The sequence below is a fragment of the Triticum urartu genome, chromosome 3A (genome assembly GCF_056163025.1).
Source record: "Triticum urartu cultivar PI428250 chromosome 3A, HENAU_Tu73, whole genome shotgun sequence".
Classification (NCBI taxonomy): domain Eukaryota; kingdom Viridiplantae; phylum Streptophyta; class Magnoliopsida; order Poales; family Poaceae; genus Triticum; species Triticum urartu.
The window spans coordinates 32,535,887-32,561,081 of NC_141875.1; the positions used below are offsets into that span (position 1 = coordinate 32,535,887).

Genomic DNA, 25,195 nt, shown 5'->3' on the forward strand with positions numbered 1-25,195 from the left:
GGTCATCTATTAAAAATGATGATTTTTTTCTCATGTATATAAAAATGTTAATCAAGAATTAAAAAAATGTTGAACAAGTATTTAAAATAAGTTAATCAAGCATTTGGGAAATATTAAATGTCTATAGAAAAAGGTTTACCATGTTTAATTTTTTTATCATGTATACAAAAAAGTTAATCAAGCATTTGAAAAATTGTTGAACAAGTATTTGAAAAATGTTAATCAAGCATTTAGAAAATATTAAATGTGTATAAAAATGTTTTCCATGGATTAATAAAATGATGAATTTTTTTATCATGTATATAAAAATGTTATTCGAGCATTTGGAAAAATGTTGAACAAGTGTTTGAAAAATGTTAATCAAGCGTTTGGAAAATGTTAAAGTGTATAGAAAAAATGTTGATCATGTATTCAAAGAATGTTAATCTTTTTATCTGAAAACTTTAGTCAAGCAATCAAAAGAGTGTAAAACATGTATAGGAAAAATAGTGACCGTGTATTCGAAAAATGTTAATCAAGCATTTAAAAAAATATTAAAAATGTGTGTAGTAAAAATGTTGGCCATGTATTAAAAAATGTTAAGTTTGTATTGGAAAAATGTCAAACGTGTATTAGAAGAAAAAACGTTGTTGACATAGGGCCCACGATTTTGCCGGCCCGGCCTCCGCCCATTGACTACAATCTTTCTGCGAAGTGAGCATAGCTTAGATGGTTGTGTTCTTTGTGGTGGCACTAATTCATCAGGGCTCAAGTCCTAATACTCGTATTCTCTGGATTTATTTCAGACTTTCCGACGATGCCCGTTCAATGGGAGGAGATGTTCTCGTCGACTACGAGGTGTCTGTGGTGACTTCCTCAATCTTAAGATGTAGTCCTGCTCGGTATTTCTTTGAATCAAGCGACCAATGTAGAAAAAAATCATAAAGATTCTAACGCTTCAAAAATCCTATAGAATTCATTTGCCCCAGGACTAAAGTCTCACGTAATTGCCCGCTCTCACACAAAATTACAAGCGGTTCCCATCCGAACCAGGCGCGAACAATTTGAAACGAGGGGCAAAACCGACAAATCCGACCGTGTAACAACACAGATCTCATCAGGTGGAGCAGGCACACGGCGCTGACGTCCCAGAAAGGCCAAGCGCCGTAGCGCCTCACAGAGCTCCGGCCGTAACCCACGCACTGACAGGCGGGTCACGCGGAACGACCCACCTGTGCGTCGCCGAAAGGGTAAGCTGGGCGTCCGGTGCGAAAATGCCCGAGACGAGACAGGGCAGTGCGTCACGCGTGGGGCTGGCCTCCCGCTGTCCGGTCGCCTCGCTCGGTTGGACGGCACGTGGCTGCCGGTGATAGGTGTGTACGCTGGGCGGTGGGCCTACAGTCAGTGGATAGCTACAGCCCTGGCCTCGTGTGCTGAGGCTGGAGAAGGGCCAAGCTGAAATTGGCATGCCCACACGCGAGTGAGTCCGGACCAAAATGATTATGCTCCTTGATTTTGCTATCGAAAACACAGCACGTTTATAATGCTTAATAGTGCCCCCTTACTAAAAAAAGTTTACTATAGGTATTAAAAGTAATAATGTGGGCATAGTTGGGATATACAGATCGAATCAACACTGGAGCAACATTTTTGCCGAATCAATGTTTCTGTTGCACATGATGTGAAAATGTCCGCGAGACCCTCTACCTCTAGGCCATATGTAAAATAGAGGATTGAAAGGCATTAAAAAAATGCAAACTTGCATGTTTGGTTCACAGGAACAGAAGAAACGCAGGAATCAATAACAAATATGGTCGAATCAATCTGAATAATAGAATAAGGCCTCGCACCTCTGAGACACAGGCGAGACGCCTAGCCAGCCGCCACCTATCCAAAAAAAAACTAGGGTTTCTCTGCCTCCCGTCGACGCCGGCATCGGTCCGTCCCGTCTATCGTGGCCTTAGAGCCATGGGGATGGAGTGGATCCCGGCCCTTGCCGGTGGGAGGGCTCCGTTTTTAGATTTTTTTTTTAGGTTTGTTAGGATTTGTGTCCTACTCAGGAAGGTGAGACGGCGGTGACTCGCTGAAGATGAAATAAATGTCTCCCCGCCTAGTCCCCGTCTCGCTAATGCGTCTAGCATCGTCGGTGGGCGTGTGGAGGTGTGTCTCTGGTGGATTTGCTCGAATCTGTTCATCGTTCGTCTTTGTTTGTTTGTCTTCAGGTTGGATCCTTCTTATCTACACTCTTCATCGGCGGCGGTTGCTGTTCTAGTGTGTTGGTTCTACGGGGTCTTAGCACGACGATTTCCCGATTGTCTACTACAACAAGATTTGCCTGGCTCCGGCGGGAGGGGCGATGACAGCGGCGCGCCTTCGGCTCGCTTCCATGTAATTTTTATTATTTTTAGTATTCGTTGTACTACCATGATTGAAGATGAATAGATCAAAAGTTTATCTTGAAAAAAAAATGGCCGAATCAAAGTCAAACCACATTAAAATGTACTAGTATAATTAACATGTTATTGTGCTACTCAGGATATTAGCCTCTTCATGAGTAGCAATTTGAAAAGGAGATCCAAATGGATAGGAAGATCCATGTGTTTTTCTCTAACTCGCGCTCACTTGTGAGGCGTTTACTTTCCGACAAGTTCAATTCCCCCAATTAGGAAAGTGCGCACCCCCTCCCCCCCTCCCCTCCGTGCTTCATAGATTAGGTGGGGGCTTAGAGCATCTTCAATAGCATGTGTATATTTGGATGTCTATATATTCATATAGACAATGGTCTAAAAAGATTCCCTCATATACACATCCAGTTTTGCATCAGAATGTCTATATACAGAGACCATGACAGGTGGGCCATCGCTAGGGAGAGGAAGAAATCATGACTGCAGCTGAGTTTAGACAACGCCTTCACATTGTCCAGGCATGGACATTGTCGAGGCCAATTTAGAGGATGTGTATATTTGGACGATCATATAGACAAACTGTTGGACGCCTGTTTTGAGCTCACGTCATGGAAAACGAGCATAGACATTTATATAAACAAGCTATTGGAGATGCTCTTATTACTGGAATGCAGGGAGGGCCCCCCGTGAAATCCAGACGAGGGATGGGAGAAACAGACAAAGACTTAACCGAAAATTAGAACGGCACACCCTACATTCGAGGGAAGAGATTATGAGTAGACTAGGTGGGCCTACATGCGCACCGCCTTAGCAACCCACGTCTTGGATGGCTCGCTCGCCGCAACGCGCCAGCGCGAAGGCGCCATTTCATATGAAAATTTTCTATTCTTACGATTTCTCCCCACTTATCCTTTGAACCAAAGGAGGCATAAACTTCTATTTCATCAAAGAAGATGTGGAAGTCTAATCGTGGCGGACAAGTGGACTCGAGATGACTTCACTTCACTGCCACTCCACACAGTGAAGGCAAATGGTGTGCACATAGCATTTACCCCTCCATGGACCAGATTGAGCACCACAGTCCAGGCCCCCTCGGCCATTTTATTATTTCAAAACAACACAAATGGATGGATTTCAAACGGTCCAGGCCGAGTGAGGCCGCTAATTAATTAACCCCAACCCCCAAACCAAATTCAAATCCACAAAGCCTCCTCCTTGACTCTCACCTGAAAGCAAAGCAGAGACCTTTCCCTTGGCTCTGCCGTTCGCTTCACTCCCACTGCTGCTCCTCCTCTCCTCCCCTCTCCTCTCGCTCGCCCACGCTCACGGGCGCGCCCACGCAGGCAATCCCCAGCCCGCCCCCCACCGAGGAGAGGATACCCACACGGGCAGGGCGCGCTCGCGCTAGATCTGGCCGGGGCAATGCGGCGGGCGGCGGGGTGACGCGCGGGGGCGGATCGGGAGCGATGCACCGGGTGGCCATGGCGGAGGGCGGCGGCGCCGGCGGGGGGAGGACGCTGGGGGCCGTTATCCGGGAGAAGGACGAGGAGCTGGCGCTCTTCCTCGAGATGCGCCGCCGCGACAAGGAGCGGGCCGGCGCCGCCGCCGACATGCTGCTCGCCGCCGACGGCGAGGACGCGGACGCGGACGGGCTGCTGCTGCTCGACCCCTCCCCGCCGCCGCCTCCGCCGCAGCCACCAGCCGGTAAGGACGACGAGCCCCGACGCACGCTCCCTGTCCGGACCCGTCCGTCCCCCTATCGGGGATTTTGCTGCCGTTTTCTTTCCCCTTTGGCGAAAACCCTAGCTTATCCATTTTGGTCTGGGTTTATGGGCGCAGAGCCCAGGGCGGCGCCGGCGCCGGCGTACAGGATGGCCGGCGGGTTCAGGCGGGCTCCCGGCGGGGCCGACGACTTCCTCCACTCCGACGCCGGGGACAAGAGCGACTACGACTGGTAGGTGCCCCCATTGCCTGCCTTTCACTGACAAATTTGTGGTTTTTCCGCTACGGGCAACATAATCATTGGTGGGACAAGGTTGCGGCCTAATCTGGACTTCACCGTTGTGAATTCAATTTACATTTAGCCGGATTGAAGCTGCCGATTGGTTGGTGTTGGTACCCCAAAGTCTGAGCCTCCACTCTTTTGGCAATGTAGGTGGGGGTAGGGGTAGGGGGTTTCCGAGCATTGCTAATTGAGGGCTTCTGTTCCAGATGGTCTTACCGGAGGCCCCATCCTTCAATTCGGAGCTGCATTAATACTACCGTGTACTGCAAATTAATTTGTACTTACATTAATGTACTATGCTGTGTATTGCAAGATTTTGGGTTGCAAGGAAAAATGTGCTTTCAGCTGCTGCTACGGTCCACAATACCAAACCTGAATGCCAAACCATAAAGTTTGGCTTTTGCCCCATGCTGTTAGTTTTATTTATGTGCAGTGATCTACGTGTATATAAGATTTTGGCTTGCATAGCAAAATGTGCTTTCAGCTGCCGCTGCTACGCTCCACACTACCAAACCTGAATGCTAAACCATAAAGCCTGGCTTTCTCCTGGATGGATTCGGTGCCGTTAGTTAGAGTTTAGCTGTTATTGTTGGAAAGGTTGGGTCTTCTTAGCTGGTTGTTGGACGAACAGTTGGCTCCCTTGTTTCCCTTAGCTGCTGCTTCTTTCTTTGATTGCTTGCCTTGTTAATGTGTTGTAATCAGGTTGCGCTCTTTTCTTTTAGCTATTGCGCTTTAGGACGTGCAATCCGGATGGGCTGGGTCTTAGGTGATTGCGAGATCTTCTGGAAAGCTCTTTTTGTTTGTGGAGTTGTCAATTTGTTGAGCTTTAGTTGGCCCCAGCTTCTTCTCTTTGCTTTTTTGGTTGGTTAGCTAGTGAGTCCATCATGTCGTGAGCTTTCTGTGATTTCATTGTTTTTTTGTACGCAGCTGAAATAGTTTGGTGCCGGACACATAAATTTCAACATTCAATACCTTAGCCCCAGCAAGCTACCTAGCTTAGCGCTAGTTGATTTGAAGTGTACTTGATTGTCATGTTTGGACTTATCTGCTAAGGTTTTTGTCCTTAATGCCTGTCCAATCATTAATTTGCCAGCGGGTGTGTGAGTGTTAGATCTCTAGGCGGCCATTTAACATTTGAAGCATATTCTTTTTGTTTAGAGGGCTATTGGATTGTTTGGTGGTGATTGGTTGTTGGTAGGTGGCAGGTGAACTATGGAACAAGTTCACATGATACTTGTCTTGATTGGTTGCTTGACTTTGTAGGGATGCAATTACTTAGTGATAGTGACATGTTTTAGCATGAGTCGTGAAATGGATTTGAGTGGGCATTTTATAATTCAGCTACTCATTGCCCATCTCTTTCATTCAAAGTGCTCAATATCAGACACTGTGCAAGATAAATGGGTCCTTTTGGTGCATGTTACACATTTGATCCTTTTGTTGCTCGTGGTTTTGAAGTTTTTTAAGTTCATTCTGCTACACCGTACATTTTATTTAGAGAGCACAGCTGGGCTGCAGTTCAGAGTATTTTACTGACCTTCCTGACCAATGAACTTGTTCACTTTCAGGCTTCTCACTCCACCTGGAACTCCACTCTTCCCATCTCATGAAGCTGCGCCAAAAAGGTCTCCGGTGAGCCAAACAGGATCACCAAAGACTCGCCAGAACTCCTTGAAATCAAGGGTGAGCCATTGGAACATGACCATTACTTGGTTTATACAAGATTACCTATTGTGGTGAATACTTCTCGTCAACCCACATAATTCACAAACCTGCTATGCGGTGGATATAAAGTGATATGATCTAGCTGAATCTGTACACCACTTTATAATATCGTACACCACTTTATAGTATACGGATATTATTTTGGATCTGCAAGCAAACAGGCTCTCCATGGATTTATCTCCAAGATAATATTTCCTCGTCTCATAACTTCGTAGTGGATTTTTTTATCTCAGAGATAGCACTTCTGAGTTTTGGTTAGTGGATTTTTTTTTATCTCAGAGATAGCATTTTATTATTTGACTGAACAGTTTTACTTGTCTATATTTTTACGGAGTTGGTAATTAATTATTTCCATTTTTAAGAAGTCTTCTAGAATCTAGTTTTTGGGGGTAAACTACCCTTTTAAGTATGATGAGTACTCTTCAATAATTTCTTTTTAAAATCAAGGGTGAGCCATTGGAACATGAGCATTACCTGGTTTCTACATGATTACCTATTGTGGTGAACTTCTCAGCAATCCACATAACTCCACAAACTTCCACTCATGCTGGATGCGAAGTATGATCTAATTGAATCTGTACACCACTTTTACGGTAGTATACTTCCTTGTGTCTTCCGAATTATTTTGGATTTTCAAGCAGACAAGCTCTCCATATACTTATTATCTATTGTCTCAAGCTTCATGGATTTATCTCAGAGATATTAGTACCTTTGATCCATCTGTGATGTATTGGACTGAAGATTTTACTTGCCTATGTCGGTACAGTGGTTAAGATGTTCTTTAGAATCTAGTTTTGGGGTTCCATTGAGTTCTGTAAATATAATTTGTACTCATAAGTTTCTTTCTGTGTGCTCTTGCATGGTATTTTAGTTGGCCAATCATCCAGATCCTCCATCAAGAACCACACATCCATTGAGAACAACATCATCAAACAGCTTAAACTCAGCTGCGACAACTCGTCGGCCGACATCATCTGGAGGGCTTACGTCTAATTCTTCAAGACCTTCAACACCAACTGGACGTGCTGCATCGACCGCCACATCCAAAGGTTCAAGACCTTCATCTCCCAATGCTCGGGCAACTCTGCCTGCCAAGACTGCACCTACTGCCCCAAGATCGTCGACGCCCACTTCCAGGTCAACACTCCCTTCAACAAGGTCAGCACTGCCTTCATCAAGGTCAACAACTCCATCAAGGACATCTGGCCCTGCTACTGCTACCAGGACATCTGGCCCTGCTGCTGCTACCAGGACATCTGGCCCTGCTGCTGCTACCAGGACATCTGGCCCTGCTACTGCTACCAGGACATCAGTTCCTTCAGGCAGAGCATCAGCACCTGCTAGCAGATCATCAACGCCTACTTCAAGATCATCAATGCCTGCTACTAGGTCAACTACACCTTTGTCAAGGCCCTCCTTACCAGCACAAAGCAAGCCTGCATCAAGGTCATCAACCCCAACAAGGCGGTCTTCTGCCCCTCCTACCCACGCCCAGCACAGTAACTTGCCCGGACCAGTTCGATCCTCCTCAATCTCTAGACCAGGACCTACAATGCCCAAAAGTTCTGCATTGCCAGCAACAACAACAGCGCCAGCACCTTCAAGGGGCAGCTCACCTACTGTCAAATCAAGACCATGGAAACCATCTGAAATGCCTGGCTTCTCACTTGATGCACCTCCAAATTTGAGGACGTCGCTACCGGAAAGACCAACCTCTGCTACTCGGGGTAGGCCTGGCGCACCTAGTTCTAGATCTTCCTCTGTGGAGCCTGGGCCAGCTGCTCGACCGAAACGCCAGTCTTGCTCTCCTTCAAGAGGGAGGACATCAAATGGCAGTGTGCCTTCAGGGAGTTCCATGCCGGCAGTGAGAAGATCACATCTTAACGGAGGTGACAGCGTGAACCCAGTTCAGATGGGCAATAAGATGGTTGAGAGGGTAGTGAACATGAGAAGACTAGCTCCTCCAAAACATGATGATCAAAGATCCAGTCTCAATAGTTTGTCTGGAAAATCATTAAATTCTCCAGATAGCTCTGGCTTCGGTCGGTCACTGTCAAAGAAGTCACTGGACATGGCACTTCGGCACATGGTAATTAATTTATTTCTCTCAGTTTAGTGAACACCAAAAACTCCTTTTAGTTAAATTAAATCTGAGGTGTAATTTTTGCACGCAGGACATACGGCGCAGCATTCCAAACAATCTACGGCCTCTTATGACGAGCATTCCAGCATCATCTGTGCATAGCGGCCGGTCTGGATCCACAAGGGGCAGACCGATAAGTGTATCAGACTCCCCTCTTGCAACTAGCAGCAACGCCAGCTCGGAGCCGAGCGTCAACAACAACCTGATGTGCTTTGACAGCATCGACATTGACGATGAGCTGTGCAGCGATAGAGCAGGACATTATGCACGATGATTTGCCTCTTTGCTAGTACAAAGTTCTGTCTCTGATGAATTTTCACGACCACAAAATGTTAAGAGCGCCAGTGTTGAAGATCATCTCTGATGAGCTCTATTCTCATATGTAGGTTCTTTGAGTGTCCAATGCTCATTCATTTATGCCATGTGGGCTGCTCCATGTCCAATGTTAATCCATTTATGTTATCATTGAGAAGGATCCGTCTTTTATATGTTCTTTCTTCGACCAGTTCATTATGCTGGTAGCGAAGCATGCCCCACTGGCTGAACTGTGTTGACTTTTGTTGTATCGCAATGTAAATTCGGTAGCTGTTTATTTGAAGTAGTATATGATTTTGGAGTTGCCAGTTATGGTAGCTCATCTTGCTGAATGTAGAATCCCATAATGTCAGGGCTGCTACATTAATACTACTGAAATGTTGCAAAAACCTGTCATGAACTCATCAGCAGAATTGAACAGATGAACAGTTACAGCCGGAGTAATGAACTGAACTATTTTTTGTTCTACTCTGATACAAGGTGAACTTCACTAGCTACCACAAGAAAAAACTCCTGCTTTTTTATTTTGCTACTGCAAGGAGCACTGGAGCATCAAAGGCTCCAAGCTATTCTTATGATCACAAGGAATTGCAAAGATGGCAAAACATCTCACAGATACAGTTGGAGGAAGAGAAGCCGCGGCGAGTTTCGAAACTCTTCTGTCAAAAGTCGAAATCAGTAACTTGCGAAGGGTCGAAGAGGAATGGGTAGGGTAGGCAGACCAGCAGCCCCAGGAACAAAATGGCGACGCCGAGGCCGATGTAGATGTTCTCGGGCTCCGTTATCTCCTCGGAGAGGGGAGCTATCGGACCCCTCTGCAGGAAGAAGATGAGCACCGCCCAGTAGAACGCCACGTCGCTGAAGAGCGACGAGAGCCCGAGCAATGCAATGGTGACGCTGCCGAGCCGGGATGATACCTGTTGCAAAATACAAGTTTGGGTTCATCAGAGGGTGCATTGCAAGTCAAGGGTGAGAAAAGCAAGCACAGAAGTTCTTCATAGCTTCAGGTAGCCTTCCATCCTGTTTATTCTTTGAGCAGCAGCATCTTTACCTTTCTTCCCCACATGGCGAGCGCTATGCGGCCGCCGTCGAGCTCTCCTGCGGGGATGCTGTTAATGGCGTTGATCAGGAGACCAGCCCAAGCCCACAAAACCAGTGGGTTGATTGATAGCTGTGTTCCTTCTTTTAGAACATCTCCAAGAATAAGCTTTGCTATAGTACCAAGAAAAGACAATATCAAATTAAACACTGTTTGCATAGTTCAAAAGGTTTTTATGCAGTTCAGAACTCAGTACATACAGAACGAGGATGATGCGTAGTTTCAGTATCCTTACCAAGACCACCAAGAAGAAATGATTGATGAAATACGGCGGGATCTACGATGATACCAAGACCATCACTTGGAGGTAACGTGAAGCCCAGCAGAAGAAGACCAAATCCGAGCGAAAACCCCGCAACCGGTCCAGCAGCTGCTACCTTGAGCAGGTCCCCGCGATTGCGTACAATATTGACTATTCTGGTGATGCCACCAAAAGATCCTATCTACAGAAAACACAAAAATGAGATACTCATAGTCAAGTAGATAAGCCTGGAATGGTGCAAAAATGAATGTTACTGCCAAAGCTATGATCTATCTCCCAATATTCCTATATTTCTAGAAGGCCGCTAAGAACACATTTCAGATCAAACATTGCTTTTGCATTACAAATAGGAAATACAAACAGAAGAAAGTTAAACAAAGTTCTTCTAATTTTGTCTCATAATCTGGGATAGCATGTTATATAATTAAAGGAAACAAGTAAGCAAGGAAATCATCCAAGATTTTTTTTCCTTTTTATAGAGAATGGCAATTTTTTAAGCTAGGCACAATTTCTAACAATTAAAAATATACACTCCTTAGGTGAAATTGTAGGCTTGCAACTTACCTGCCAGCTAGGAACAAAATATGGTACTGAAAGCTTGACCCCAGCATCCTTAGCAGCGAGGATGTGTCCAATTTCATGAACCCCTACTATGAGTCCCGTTACCAGGGCACCGGGAAGTCCATCTTTCAATAGCTCAAGGTTATCAAATGTTGATCTGGAGAAGAATATCTCGTTAGAAGAAGTAGCAGGCTATTATTGTCTGGCTTATGATATGAGGAAATACACAGTTCTGTTTTCCGAAGTAAAGGAATCAGTGGAAATTATTGCATGAATCGAGATGCATAACTAAAGTAATTGGCAAAACAAATTTCACGTGCACTTGGAATGCTAAAGTATGAGGAAGACAGAAGTTTTGCATCATATTGCCAAGTGCCTAGATAACATCATTTGGCCCCAGATGAGACTTCAAAGTTGTTTTAACACAAAGGTATAAGCACACACTGCCATTCGAAGATGACATCAAGCTAGAGAAACTGTAAATGAATTACTCCCTCCGATCCATATTACTTGTCGCAGCTTTAGTACAACTTTGTAGTACCTTAAAATTCTTATAGTACAAAGAAATCAACAATTATCAGAACAGAAGACAAAGCAAAATGGTGAAAAAATGGAAGAGAAACCTCATACAGCAAGTTGTCCTGAAGGACAGGTACGTTCCGAAGCAACAGAGTGAAGATGGTAACTACTCCGAACGCACCAGCAGCAGCCCACTCTGGGACAGCTGAAAATTTAATTTACCGACAGTTGGATCAGCAAGTTTTAAAACTAAACGCAGACATAGTAATGCAAAATTTTGGGTGCCTGACATAAGAAAGATATTTGACCAATTCCTTTAGCGTCGACTATGAGGAAAGAATTATTACATCCAGTGGCAGGCTCCACTGTCTGCTTAGGTACAACTACTGCAACTGGCTTCTCATCCTCTGGATTGATGAGAAGAAAAACCTTAAATTCATCGCCAAATTTGTTCTGTGGATAACCGGGAGCAGCACACAGATCAGAACATTCACATATTTGTACACATATATCTGTGAAAGGATCTACTTTTTGAGTATCTTGTTACCTCTAGTCGAGTTGTGATCTTTTCAAAACTTTTGGCTGGCACACCACGCAAGTTCCCTTTAAATAGTATTCCACCCTAATGTACAAAAGTGAAGGCAACAATAACAATCTGTCATTTTGAGCATTTGATGCCTTTTTACATGCTGTCATTTGAAATGAGAATATGAATCATATAGTACATGATCAGTTTAACAGAATATTTGGTTGATTGTGGATGCTACTTCAGAAACACAATTAGTAAACAAAAAATTGCAACTTGCTAGTGAGGTTGATATTTCACTGGAATTACTAATAAAATCTGCTGTATGAACATGAAGATAAACCATGGCATCTGAGAAGCTCACCTCGTAAGGCTCGTGGCTGGTCACGAAGAACGTGTCAAAACTGAAAACTTGATCCTTTAGAATGTCTACTGTAGCCTTGGGGATACTCACAGCTTCTTCAAGTTGTTGCTGCATATCATTGAGTTTTAGGAGGTAAACAAGAAGGCTCACTACCTCATCGGGTTTCAGATTTCAGAAACATCGAACAGTCAAAAAATTTAAAAAGAATTCTCTATTAATAACCACCCTACCATAGAGATTATGTGGAACAAGCAGCATATCTCTTTGATTTCTGAAGTTTCACTCAACTTCTGAACATGCAAACCAAGAAAACTGAAACGGAAACAGCGGTTACCTTCATTCCAGGCAAAGGAGAGCCACTAGCAACATTAACATCAACCTCCACCAGCTGCTCCTGTTTTTGAACAGAATATCCGACATGTCATGACTACATTCTCAATGTCTTTTATGGCCTATACTAGATCACTACAAGCGTACCTGCGCAGCGCTGTCAGCGGCTGCAGTAGCATCTCCGTCGATGCTCTGAACCGTGTCGCTAGCGCTTACCGGCTCTGCATTCGGGGATTCATCTTTCGTCTGTTTTTTAACAGAATATCAGACATGCTACAATGATGGCGCTCTCAATGCCTTTCTGGAATAAATTAGATCACTACGAGCATACCTGCGCAGCGCTGTCAGCGGCTGCATTGACATACCGGTCGATGTTCTGAAGTGATTTGACAGCGGCGCTTACCGGCTCTGCATTGGGGGATTCATCTTTCGTCTGTTTTTTAACAGAATATCAGACATGCTACTATGATGGCGTTCCCAATGCCTTTCTGGCATGAACTAGATCCTTACGAGCGTACCTGCGCGGCGCTGTCAGCGGCTGCTTTAGCATACCGGTCGATGTTCTGAAGCGATGTGAGAGCGGAGTTTAGCGGCTCTGCATTCGGGGATTCATCTTTCGTCTGGTGAGGCATGGGAAAGCTAGATAATTATAGTTCAGTTACTTGCATGTCCATCCATCTAGCTAGGATTCTAGGTCTAACAGACATAAAAATTCACACACTGCAAGATGCTCTGGCATCTGGTAAGTAAGGCACAGTGCATTTCAGAGTTGAGACTGAATTTGAGAAACCGTAAAAGCAAGGATGATTACATTATCTGTCTCTGCAGCTGCATCTGCTTGGACAACACTGTCGGCTGGAGGCGATGGAGCATCATCCACAGCCTCGTCGCCATTGCTGGCGGCTGGCCCAGGCTCGTCGGCCGCACGGCATGCCACCCTCCGGCTCCTCGACCTTGGATTAGCGCCATGAAATCGTGCAACGGATGTGATGAGAAATCCAGGAAACGGCATGGAGCTTCACGTCCCTGACAGTCAGAAACCAAGAAACGCCGCTCACCTGCTGCGAGGGCCGGCCGGAAGCGGGAGGGACGAGGAGCTGAGCGTGAGCGCGAGGCGAGCGCCTCTGCTCCTGGTCGGCGCGGAGGTGGACGCGAGGAGCGGGCGGTGGCAGCAGCACCCGTACGGCGACGCGGCCCGCGACGTCGGCGGGCGAGGAGAAGAAGAGCTCATGGCCGTGGAGTCGTGAGCGGGGACGGGGAGGACGCGCGCGCCTTATCTCTTTCTCTCCTCTTGGAAACGGATGGAGAAGAAAAGTTAAGAGATCTTTTCTGCGGCTGCGATCTGGCATCAGCACGAATCTCAAAGCTACAATCTTCCAGTGATTTTGTACATGCATTTGCATTGCACGTATCATCCGATGATGCATTCAAAAAGGATCTAAGTTCAGTTTTCCATAACAAAATATCTCTCATGATAATTAGAGATCAAATACTAATACGCACGATTGGTTTTAAAAAACCAAATAATTATGCGATTGCCTAGAATCAGACAGACCGCCAACAATTTTGCTGGAAAATAACGTACCTCTCGTTCTTATCCACAAGGGGGTGCTGAGAAGGCGGAAGAAGCCTTCTGTAAGCACACAGTCTCAATGTGGCTTAGTAGCTAAATATGTTAGGGTGAGCAACCACTAGTAGAAAACGGAGTTTTAAAACTGGTTCGTAAGGGCCTTTAGTACCGATTCGGCACGAACCAGCGCTAAAGTGTCACCACGTGGCGTGAGCTCGCGCCCTGATAATAAAGGATTTTTTTTGAAAATTTTGGAAAAAAAAATTGATTTTTTTATTTTTAATTTTTCTGAACTATTTGATGATTTAGTCTCTAATCACCTCTCTTAACTGCTCAAGTGTGGAACACTCATTCCAAATCGCCTAACTTCTCGGCCGGTCATCCATCCTCTCACTCCCCCAGCCTGAGCACGCTTAACTTCGGAGTTCTATTCCCCTACATTCCAAGTCTGCACTTGTTGTTTTCCTGACAAATGTAAGCTGTCAATCCTATTAACCCTTAGCAGTTTAGCTTGAGCATTAGGTCACACGTTTCACCGTTTGAGTTTGAAACTATTATTCTAAAAAACAGTAATTATTTAGTAACACTAATATTTCTTGAATAAGTTTGACCACAGTTTTACCATAGTTTGACCAAAATTCAAAAAAATGAAATAATTATTTAATAACACTAATATTCTTGAATAATTATGTAGTAACATTAATACTTCTTGAATAAGTAGTTTGACCAGATTTAACCAAATTTTTTTAAAAAAACTGAAATTTGACCATATCTTTTTCCTTTTGGAATCTGAGGATTCTAAAAAATTGCAAACAGGCCGTAGGCGGTCTCCATCGGATGCGGATTTTCGTGCTGAATTTTTTGATATATTATACGTTTTTTTCCGACATCGTATACAAAAGTTATAGCCGTTTTACATTTTCCCTACGCTTTTTGCAAAACATGTCCAAATTTAAGTTTTCAAATTTTCCCAACTAGTAGATGTAGTAATATAACTACCTCTTGAAGGATTTTATTTTTTGAAGTTTTTATCATTTTCTTTTGATTTTTTCTAAACTGAAATGGCGATACACGGGGTAGGGGGGGGGGCTAGAGTTCGAAAATTGCCCTATAGTCCCGGTTTGTGTCTCCAACCAGGACTATAGGTCAGACCCCTTTAGTCCCGGTTCGTGCCACAAACCGATAGCCCTTTAGTACCGGTTTGTGCCACGAACCGGTACTAAAGGTGATCGTGGGGCCCCGGCCTGATGCCAGCCTGCCACCACCCCTTTAGTACCGGTTCGTGGCACGAACCGGTACTAAATGTTCAACACGAACCGACATTAATGCATAGCCGTTCAAACCGGGACTAATGTGTCTCACCTTAGGTCATTTTTCTACTGGTGAACCAAACAAACCACCATAAGATTGTTGTGTATAAAACTGTTCTTAAAACAGACCTCACTTGTGAGGACCAGGGGTCTGATGGCAAATGGGGAGGGAGGAGTTGAGTGTGAGCATGAAGCGACACGCACATCCTTAATATCACGATAACCGGCGTGAGATGAAGAGCGATGTCCGTGACAATTGTATGACAAGGATGTGTCCCCCAACATCGGTAGAGGAAGAAGTCATGATGGCGTAATGGCAAAGGCACACACCTTATTTCTCATTTTTAAAGGTCTCCTCAAGGCATCAAAGGGCGGACAAACGTCTCAGGCACGGATTACAGGACCAGAGCTCACCATGCTTTTTGTGTGATCAAGAGGATGATACGGTGGATCACACTACTAGAATGTGCGTTCGCAAGGCAACTTTGGTTCCAGTGTTTCTTAAGGGTTGGGATCAATCTGGCTCTGCTGCCTCCGGTGCAAGAGAGGGTTGTGGAGTGGTGGGCTTCGGCGCGGAAGCAAGTTCCTAAGGCACAACGAAAGGTTTTTTACTTCCTCACCGTGCTCATTTGTTGGTGCCTCTAAAAGCAGTGAAACGAAATGGAAGTACCATAGATTTCATTTTTCCGGAGCTCCACCTTCGGCTAAGGCGGGAGCAAGTGAATTCCAACAATTAGGTGAGTTGCTTATGCGTGTTTGGAGTGATGGAGGTGTGGGGTACCGTGTTGTCGTGCCTAACACACTTGTAGTCTCTTGTACATAACTTCTGTCGTCTATAAAACTAAGATGGGGTTCTTTCAAAAAAAGGTATCCCATGTCTCCTCCCCACGCTAACTTAACTGGAATTGTAAACCTCTTCTTCTTCCCCGCTAACCTACATGGGAAACAAATGAAGTTGCAAATGATAATGCGAGGAACTCGTTTAGCGATAGATCTTCTAGTTATTGGGACTCTACGTTTCCTGATCTTATTTCTCATGCCATTGTAAATGACCTTGCGATTATTTGAGAAATAAAGTTTTGATGTTTCAAAAAAAAAACTATATGAAATTTGATCTTTGTACCAAAAAATGGAAACTTGTTAAAAAATATACTTTCTTCGATCCATATTACTTGTTTAGATTTGTTTAAGATGTCGAAAAGAATACATTGCAAATGCTAGATGTTTAACCATCTTGATCATCGGTTTTTGATCCACGCCCCCAAAATGCTAAGTTAGGCATCTCAATGTTGCCCCTCAAATCCCCTCGCGTCTAGACCAGCTTGTCCGGACGCATCTGAACATCCCCATATGAGAAGTGCCGATGAGAGCATCTCCAGCCGTTGGCCCCCCAGGGGGCGCCTAAAATCGCCCCCTGGGGGTGAGCCGGCGCAAAAACTCGGCCTGGGGCCGAGTTGGTCCCCAGCCGCCGGTCCCAGGACCGTCCTTAGGCGTGTTCAAAAAAATTTAAATATATAGCAAAGTTCAAAGTTCGACGAAGTTCGGCATATATTACATTTAAAAAGCGGGTTTTTATTACATATATAATTAAAAAAAGAACTGGCTAAAAGCGGAGTAGTCGCCGTCGTCGTCGTCCGGCTTCTCCTCCTTGACGCGGCCGTCCCTAGTGGACCCTTGACCGGCGTCGCCTATGCGGGCTGGTGGCGGCGGCGCGGCGTCGTTGTCGCTGTCCTCGATGACGACGATTCCTCCCTCGTCGCGACCCCGGCGGCGCTGCGCGAATCGCCGCAGGGCGGCGCACTGGCGCTCCCTCGCCATCTTCAGGGAGTCCGCGCGTGCCCATTCTAGGGCCGCGTCGTCGTCGAGCTCGACATCGGCGCCGTGCTCCGTCTTCACCGCGGGGAGGCCCGGCTCTGTCTTAACCGGCGCCAGGCCCGGCTCCGTCTTGGACTTGACGAAGCGCGGAGGAGCCGATGAGGGGGCGCGCCAGCCGCCCTCATTGATGACGATGCCGGCGTTGCGAGTGCGCCGGCCGAGTGTCGTGGTTCTAACTCTGACAGTGATGTAGGGGGGTGTGTATGGAGAGGCTAGATCTCAGCTATTGGGAAGTTGTAAACACACGAGGATTACGAGTTCAGGCCCTTCTCGGAGGAAGTAACAGCCCTACGTCTCGGTGCCCGGAGGCGCTCAATTGGATTATGTGTGTATGAATAACAGGGGTGCGAACCCTTCATACCGAGGAGGGGGGTGGCTTATATAGAGTTCGCCGGCCCTCTCCTGCCCTCAGTGATGCAGGGTTTAAGGTACATTTAAGGTTGGGCGTTACTGGTAACGCCCCTAATAAAGTGCTATAATGACCATAAAGACTATAATAGCCGACCGTTTGCCTGCTGAGTGACTTTAGGTCTCCTGGCAGTCGAGTGGTGGGCTTCATGGTCGAGTGATAGCTTCTTGGTCGAGTGTCTTGAACCCATCGAGTAGGATACCTTCAAGTCGATTGAAAGGTGACTTCTTCTAGGGATGTCCTTGGGTAGGGCTCTTTGGACAGGTCCGTGCCCCTACCCTAGGTACATAGCTTCATCATTAGCCCCTGAATGGATCGAGGTTTGAATGGGAAAAGAGTTGGAGATCTTTCCGACTGGTTCTTTGGGCTACATGAGTGCCTCGTTTTGGGTCAATCGTCACGGATGACGTCATCAACCTCTTTCAGTTGCCTTGATCCATTCCAGGCCTTTCGTCGAGTGAATTTCTTTACTTGTGACATACCGAGTGTCGGCGCGAGCGGGGTCTTTTGTTTTGACAAGTTGTTTTGTGGCCCGCGGATGTCGCGGGATTCGGATTTCGGGAAGCGCGCGGGACGGGAGCTGCCACAGTAATCGGAAGCAATAAAGCGGAAGCTCCTCGATTTCCGTGCCACCTTTTTCGCCACGTACTGCGCGCGCGTCTGCTGCGGGATTTGACTGGATTGCCTGGGCCTACCAGTCAGCCACTCGGAAGCGGCCTCTTATAAGTAGCCGGCTCGGGGTTTCCAAACAGTGTACTCTCTTCTTCCTCTCTCCCTTCGCAAGCTCCTCCGCCACCTCCGCTCTCACCCTAGCGCCGCAGACCCGTGCGAGATTTGCCGGCGACGATGGCGAAGGACAAGACATCCGCTCTGGAGCGCGCGAAGAAGGCGGCGGCGCAGGGGAAAGGGAAGAGATCTGCTCGGGGCGGATCTTCCTCAAGGTCTGCTCTGCCCCGCGGCTGGATCCAGGGCGACTGGATGCCGTCGGTGATCCGGCAAGAAGATCTCGATGACATGGTCGAGGGGGGAGTCATTCCCCATGAAGCTGCGCGTCTCCCGGGGAGAGATATCGAACCTCAGCCTCGCGACGGTGAGTGTGTGCTCCTAGCCACCCATGTCGACCGAGGGTTTTCTCTGCCGCCCCATCCTTTTTTCCGGAGCTTTCTGAACTTCTTCGGAGCGCAGCTCCACCACTTCACTCCCAACTCCATCGTATATCTTGCTGCTTTCATTTCCATGTGTGAGGGTTTCTTGGGTTGCCGCCCCCATTGGGGACTCTTCAAGCACATCTTTACCTGCCGCTCTCAATCGGTCAAGAAGGCCAAGTCGAGTGACGAAAGGACGCAGGTGATTCAGCTGTGCGGGGGCCTGGCGATCCAGACGAGGGGAAAGAGTTGTTTTCCATCTATCACTTTCCCGGAGTCGGTCCGCGGTTGGCAGGCGACCTGGTTTTACTGTCAAGACCAGGCGACCCCAGGGCAGTCGGCCGGACTTCCCCCTTTCTCTCTCGACCGAGCTGAAAAACCTGCTTCTCTGAAAGTGACGCCGGAGGAAAAGGCCCAAGTCAAAGTGCTGGCTGGTCGAGTGGTTGAGCTTGTCCGTGAGGGCGTGACTGGTATGGACTTGCTGGAGGTCTTCCTCCGGAGGCGCATCCAACCGCTCCAGGCTAGTGACCACCCGATGTGGCTGTACTTGGGTCTCGACGACACCACTCGGGTCCACCCGAAGGAGGTTACTGACGAGATGCTGGAGGGGTGGCTGTCGAGCATCACGGGGAACAAAGACAACCCCCGAGGAGCCAGAAGGGTAATTCCACTCGACAACTCGTATGACGTGGACCAGGTATGTCTTTATGCTCCTGACTGAGATCTTGTTTTCTTCATTGGTCTTCTTTGAGTAGGTCGATTGTCTTTCGTCTTGTCTGTTGTTTTCCAGGCGACTACCGAGATGTACTCGACGCCCAACGGGGCCCAGGAGCCAACTGAGGAAGGGGAGGCGAGCGGAGGTGAGAGTGGAGACGACCAAGGTGAGTGGGAGTCCGACGGTGAAGGAGAGGGAGACGATAACGTCGACTCCAGCGAAGAGGAGGAGGAGGAGGAGGTTGAACCCCCTTGCCCGGAGGGGCGATCCAAGCTCACACACGATCCAGCGCGGGAACGTGGCAAGGCGACTGCTTCTGTTGGGCAGTCGTCGAAACGCCCTCGGACCTCTTCTCCTACGCCGGCTGGGAAGGCTCCCAAGTACCCACGCGCGACGCTGTCCAAGCCGCCCAAGGCTCTGCCCAAGATGAAGATGGCTGTCCCTACTATTTCCGGGTAATAATAAAACTTGCTTTCCTTCATCGACCGAGGACAGATCCTTGGTCGATTCATTGAGCCAACTGACTGATTTTCGAGATTTGCAGCGCTGCTACTTCTGAGATCTCCGCCAAGGACGACGACCAAGAGATGGAGGATGCTGTTACCTCCAACCTTGGTACGATTACTGACGTTCTGTTTTGAGTCGACTGAACATTTATTGCAACTCTGGTCGATTGAATGTTTCCCTTGTAGCCCCTCCTCATGTTATCGACCTCCCGGATGACGACGACAACGAACCGCTGAGAGTGAGGAGGAACAAGAGGGCGTCGGCTGACAAGATCCCCCAATCTGCTCCGGCGTCTGAGGCCGTAGCTCGGGATGGTGGTGACACCGCTCGGGCTTCTGTGACTTTCGCCATTCCTCTGACAAGTGTGCGGCCTTCGACGTCGACTGCGGATCCGCCTTCGCTTTTTGCCGCGTACCCTATCCCTGAGGACCAAGCGGCTGCCGCAAAAGAGGCTATACGCCAGGCGGGGATCATGATGGAGCAAGTGAAGGTGGCTCGGGAGGCCAGCCAAGCAGCTTATGACGCGAGCTCGGCTCTTCAGCGCAACGTCCAGGTCAGTCGACTCAACACTTGGTCTGTTATGATATGCTGTTTGAAGAATCTCTTTTCCGAAGATCTTTGTATCTGTACACCCACTGGGTGTGTCTGCCAATTCTTGGACGTGTGGGGGCACGCTAAGTGCACCCACTGGGTGTAGTCCCCGAGACTACGGTGGACTGCTGGCAGTCGACTGTAGTCTTTATATTGTGTTGCTGTAGCTGCATTTCTTCACTCGGTCTGGTCAGGCCATGTCGAATGGGACTGTATCCGGTCGACTGCGGGCAGTCGACTTTTTGTTTGTTTTTTTTGTTTTTATTTACAGTGGGGGCACGCTGAGTGCACCCACTGGGTGTAGTCCCCGAGACTACTGTCAAATGTTCTTGATTCGGCTGTAGTCTTAGAAACGTCATCATTGTCTCTTAGTTACTCGGAAGCAACTTATTTTGGACGTCTGTCGACTGATTTTTCTTTTTACAGAAATCCTGCGAACTTGTAGCTCGCTATACTGAGTTGGAGAATCAGCAGATCCAGCTCAACCTTAACTTGGAGCTTGCTCAGGAGAATTTGAAGAAGGCGCAAGAAGAAGCAAAAGGTATGGCTGCTGAGGTTTTCCATTCTTGACGAGTGGCTTTTCTTTCTTGTCCATTCTTGATGTTGATTGCACTCGACGCGCCGCAGATAAACTGGAGGAAGCTCTGAAGAAGAAGGATCAAGATCTTGCAGAGGCACAGAAGGAGGTCTTGGACAAAACGAGGCTTGCTGAAGAGAAAATGGCCTCGGTCGGAGCTCTTGAGCAGGAGAATTCCAGACTGAAAGAGGTAGCCAATCAAGAGGTCACACTCGGTAGGATTTCTAATCACTTAGGCGAGCACTGGGCTGCAGCTAAGCTCCCGAGTGGGAGGATTGCTCTCCACTCGGTAGGATTTTTTCAAACTTAGGCGAGTGCCTGACTGCAGCTAAGTCTCTAAGTGGGAGAACTTAGGCGAGTACTGGACTGCAGCTAAGCCCCCGAGTGGGAGGATTGCTCTCCACTCGGTAGGATTTTTTCAAACTTAGGCGAGTGCCTGACTGCGGCTAAGTCTCTAAGTGGGAGAACTTAGGCGAGTACTGGACTACAGCTAAGCCTCCGAGTGGGAGGTTTGCTCTCCACTCGGTAGGATTTTTAAACGCTTAGGCGAGCACTGGGCTGCAGCTAAGCCCCCGAGTGGGAGTCTGGCTCTCCACTCGATAGGAATTTTCAAACTTAGGCGAGTGCCTGACTGCAGCTAAGTCTCTAAGTGGGAGAACTTAGGCGAGTACTGGACTGCAGCTAAGCCCCCGAGTGGGAGGATTGCTCTCCACTCGGTAGGATTTTTTCAAACTTAGGCGAGTGCCTGACTGCAGCTAAGTCTCTAAGTGGGAGAACTTAGGCGAGTACTGGACTGCAGCTAAGCCCCCGAGTGGGAGGATTGCTCTCCACTCGGTAGGATTTTTTCAAACTTAGGCGAGTGCCTGACTGCAGCTAAGTCTCTAAGTGGGAGAACTTAGGCGAGTACTGGACTGCAGCTAAGCCTCCGAGTGGGAGGTTTGCTCTCCACTCGGTAGGATTTTTAAACGCTTAGGCGAGCACTGGGCTGCAGCTAAGCCCCCGAGTGGGAGTCTGGCTCTCCACTCGGTAGGAATTTTCAAATTTAGGCGAGTGTCTGACTGCAGCTAAGTCTCTAAGTGGGAGAACTTAGGCGAGTACTGGACTGCAGCTAAGCCCCCGAGTGGGAGGATTGCTCTCCACTCGGTAGGATTTTTCAAACTTAGGCGGAACAGATTCACAGCTAAGTCACCCACTGGGGGATTTCGTATGCAAACAAAAGTGACAGCAATTATTGGAACACTTTTGTCTTTGGTAAAAATAAACTGCAGAAATTTTTTCTTATTACATCTCGTCCAAGGGAGAACTCAAGTGTAAAAGGGGCGGAGCAGTTCCGCATTCCAAGCTCGTGGCTCTTCGATCTGGCGATCAACATTGTAGAGGTGATATGCTCCATTGTGGAGGACTCTGGTGACGATGAAGGGGCCTTCCCAAGTAGGAGCAAGTTTGTGTGGTTTCTGCTGATCCACTCGGAGGACCAAATCTCCTTCTTGGAAGGCTCGGCTCTTCACATTTCTGGCATGGAATCGACGCAAGTCTTGCTGATAGATGGTCGATCTGATCATAGCCATTTCCCTCTCCTCCTCTAGGAGGTCGACTGCGTCTTGCCGGGCTTGCTTTGCTTCGTGTTCGTTGTAAAGCTCGACTCTGGGGGCGTTGTGAAGTAGATCACTCGGCAGGACGGCTTCGGCTCCGTGAACCAGAAAGAATGGCGTTCTTCCAGTCGACCGGTTCGGGGTGGTCCTCAGCCCCCACAAAACTGATGGAAGTTCGTCGACCCAAGCGCCTGCTGCGTGCTTGAGATCACGCATCAATCGAGGCTTCAGTCTTTTGAGAATCAAACCATTTGCTCTTTCAGCTTGTCCATTCGACTGAGGATGCGCGACCGACGCGTAGTCGACTCGTGTGCCTTGAGAGGCGCAAAAAGCTCTGAACTTGTCTGAATCGAAGTTTGACCCATTGTCAGTGATGATGCTATGTGGGACCCCATATCTGAATATCAACTCTCTGGTGAAACCGATAGCAGTGCTGGCATCAAGATTTTTGATAGGCTTGGCTTCAATCCATTTGGTGAACTTGTCGACTGCCACAAGCACATGTGTGAATCCGCTCATGCCTGTTCTCAGTGGACCAACCATGTCCAGTCCCCAAACAGCGAAGGGCCAGACGAGTGGAATGGTCCTCAGAGCTGACGCCGGCTTGTGCGACATGTTGGAGTAGAACTGGCAGCCTTCACACTTGTCGACTATCTCTTTCGCCATTTCGTTTGCCCTGGGCCAGTAAAAACCCGCTCGGTATGCTTTGGCCGCGATGGTCCGAGAGGACGCATGGTGACCACAGGTCCCCGAGTGGATATCATCAAGGATTATCTGACCTTCTTCTGGCGTTATGCATTTCTAACCGATTCCAGTTGCGCTTTCTCTATACAACTGTCCTTTAATGACTGTGAAGGCTTTAGATCGATGGACGATCTGTCGAGCCTCTTCTTCGTCCTCTGGAAGTTCTTTCCTCAAGATATACGCGATGTATGGTATCGTCCAGTCGGGAGTGATTGCCAAGACCTCCATGACTAGGTCGACCACAGCAGGAATTTCGACTTCAGTCGGATCTGTGGCACTTTTCGGTTGCGGGGCTTCTTCTGTAAAAGGATCCTCCTGGACTGACGGCGAGCGGATGTGCTCCAAAAACACATTGCTGGGAATGGCTTCTCTCTTGGAGCCTATCTTTGCCAGATCATCAGCTGCTTGATTTTTCAATCGGGGAATGTGATGAAGCTCTAACCCCTCGAATTTCTTTTCTAGCTTTCTTACTGCGTTGCAGTAGCCAGTCATAGCTGGGCTTCTGACGTCCCACTCCTTCATCACCTGATTAACCACCAAATCTGAGTCGCCGTAGACCATGAGGCGCCGGACGCCGAGTGAAATGGCCATGCGCAACCCATACAAGAGTGCTTCATATTCTGCTTCATTATTGGAGGAATCGAAGTGAATCTGGAGAACATATCTGAGCTTATCTCCTCGGGGGGAGACCAATACTACCCCAGCACCGGAACCATTCAACATCTTAGATCCATCGAAGAACATGGTCCAGTGCTCCGAGTGAACTTGAGTCGGAAGCTGCTGTTCAATCCACTCGGCGATGAAATCTGCAATTGCTTGGGACTTGATAGCCTTCTTTGCTTCAAACTTGATATCTAGGGGAAGGAGTTCAATCGCCCACTTCGCCACTCGACCAGTTGCATCTCTGTTGTGCAAAATCTCTGACAGTGGAGCGTCGCTGACGACTGTAATGGAATGGTCAGAGAAGTAGTGTGCAACCTTCTTCATGGTCATGTAAATCCCATATACAAGCTTCTGGTAATGGGGATATCTTTGCTTCGAAGGAGTCAAAACTCCAGACACATAATACACTGGGCGCTGAACTCTGAAGGCCTTTCCTTCTTCTTCCCGCTCGACCATAAGTACTGTACTGACAACTTGTCCCGTGGCCGCAATGTAAAGCAGCAGAGGCTCTTTACTGATTGGGGCAGCAAGCACCGGCTGGGTGGAGAGCAGAGCTTTGAGCTCTGCGAACACTGCATCAGCTTCTAGAGTCCACCCGAACTTGTCAGGCTTCTTCATTAGTCGGTAAAGAGGCAACGCCTTTTCACCGAGACGAGAAATGAATCGACTTAGAGCGGCCAAGCAACCTGTAAGCTTCTGGACATCGTGTACACGCACAGGGCGCTTCATCCGGAGTATGGTGCCAATTTTCTCGGGATTGGCGTCGATTCCTCGTTCGGAAACGAGGAAACCGAGTAACTTTCCACCTGGAACTCCGAATGTGCACTTTGATGGATTGAGCTTGATATCATATCTCCTGAGGTTAGCAAAGGTCTCGGCAAGGTCAGTCAGTAGGTCGGAACCTTTCCGTTACTTAACCACAATATCATCCATGTATGCTTCTACGTTCCGACTGATCTGAGTGAGCAAACACTTCTGAATCATCCTCATGAACGTGGCTCCAGCATTCTTGAGGCCGAAGGGCATGGTGATGTAACAGAAGCACCCGAATGGGGTGATGAAAGCCGTTTTGATCTCGTCGGGTCCATACAGACGGATTTTATGGTACCCTGAATAAGCATCTAGAAAAGACAAACGCTCACACCCCGCGGTCGAGTCGACTACCTGGTCGATGCGGGGGAGAGGGAAATGATCTTTCGGGCAGGCCCGATTGATATGTTTAAAGTCAATGCACATGTGAAGTGACTTGTCCTTCTTGGGGACC

At 47.7% G+C, this 25,195-nt stretch overlaps 2 protein-coding genes across 4 annotated transcripts; one reads left to right on the top strand and one right to left on the bottom strand.

The window, feature by feature from the left end:
* The first annotated feature begins 3,579 nt into the window (after nucleotides 1-3,579).
* On the top strand, nucleotides 3,580-8,762 carry LOC125542500 (flocculation FLO11-like protein). Of its 2 annotated transcripts, XM_048705553.2 has the most exons (5): nucleotides 3,580-4,088; nucleotides 4,224-4,338; nucleotides 5,958-6,072; nucleotides 6,986-8,203; nucleotides 8,289-8,762. In XM_048705553.2, the coding sequence occupies exons 1-5, from the start codon at nucleotides 3,851-3,853 to the stop codon at nucleotides 8,529-8,531; spliced, it is 1,929 nt and encodes a 642-aa protein (XP_048561510.2). In that variant the 5' UTR covers nucleotides 3,580-3,850; the 3' UTR covers nucleotides 8,532-8,762. The 2 variants fall into 2 exon arrangements, with proteins under 2 accessions (XP_048561510.2, XP_087402276.1); XM_087546150.1 differs by having other exon boundaries at nucleotides 3,586-4,338.
* A 188-nt stretch (nucleotides 8,763-8,950) lies between these two features.
* EGY2 (ethylene-dependent gravitropism-deficient and yellow-green-like 2) lies at nucleotides 8,951-13,536 on the bottom strand. 2 transcript variants are annotated; one of them, XM_048705555.2, is made up of 14 exons: nucleotides 13,292-13,536; nucleotides 13,045-13,186; nucleotides 12,752-12,853; nucleotides 12,565-12,666; nucleotides 12,381-12,479; nucleotides 12,238-12,297; nucleotides 11,904-12,011; nucleotides 11,561-11,635; nucleotides 11,361-11,466; nucleotides 11,125-11,218; nucleotides 10,498-10,651; nucleotides 9,907-10,114; nucleotides 9,624-9,784; nucleotides 8,951-9,489 (listed from the first exon to the last, which is right to left on the bottom strand). In XM_048705555.2, the coding sequence occupies exons 1-14, from the start codon at nucleotides 13,462-13,464 to the stop codon at nucleotides 9,235-9,237; spliced, it is 1,839 nt and encodes a 612-aa protein (XP_048561512.2). In that variant the 5' UTR covers nucleotides 13,465-13,536; the 3' UTR covers nucleotides 8,951-9,234. The 2 variants fall into 2 exon arrangements, with proteins under 2 accessions (XP_048561512.2, XP_087402277.1); XM_087546151.1 differs by having other exon boundaries at nucleotides 12,752-12,872; nucleotides 13,292-13,535.
* Between the last annotated feature and the right edge of the window lie 11,659 nt (nucleotides 13,537-25,195).

Excerpts from the sequence above, each read along its gene's own strand:
- LOC125542500 (XM_087546150.1), top strand. The coding sequence starts at position 3,851 with ATGCACCGGGTGGCCATGGCGGAGGGCGGCGGCGCCGGCGGGGGGAGG. Across the intron at positions 4,339-5,957 it reads GACAAGAGCGACTACGACTG|GCTTCTCACTCCACCTGGAA; the intron begins GTAGGTGCCCCC and ends GTTCACTTTCAG. Across the intron at positions 6,073-6,985 it reads AGAACTCCTTGAAATCAAGG|TTGGCCAATCATCCAGATCC; the intron begins GTGAGCCATTGG and ends ATGGTATTTTAG.
- EGY2 (XM_048705555.2), bottom strand. The coding sequence starts at position 13,464 with ATGAGCTCTTCTTCTCCTCGCCCGCCGACGTCGCGGGCCGCGTCGCCG. Across the intron at positions 12,854-13,044 it reads CAGCTGCAGAGACAGATAAT|ACGAAAGATGAATCCCCGAA; the intron begins GTAATCATCCTT and ends ATGCCTCACCAG. Across the intron at positions 11,467-11,560 it reads AGATCACAACTCGACTAGAG|AACAAATTTGGCGATGAATT; the intron begins GTAACAAGATAC and ends GGTTATCCACAG.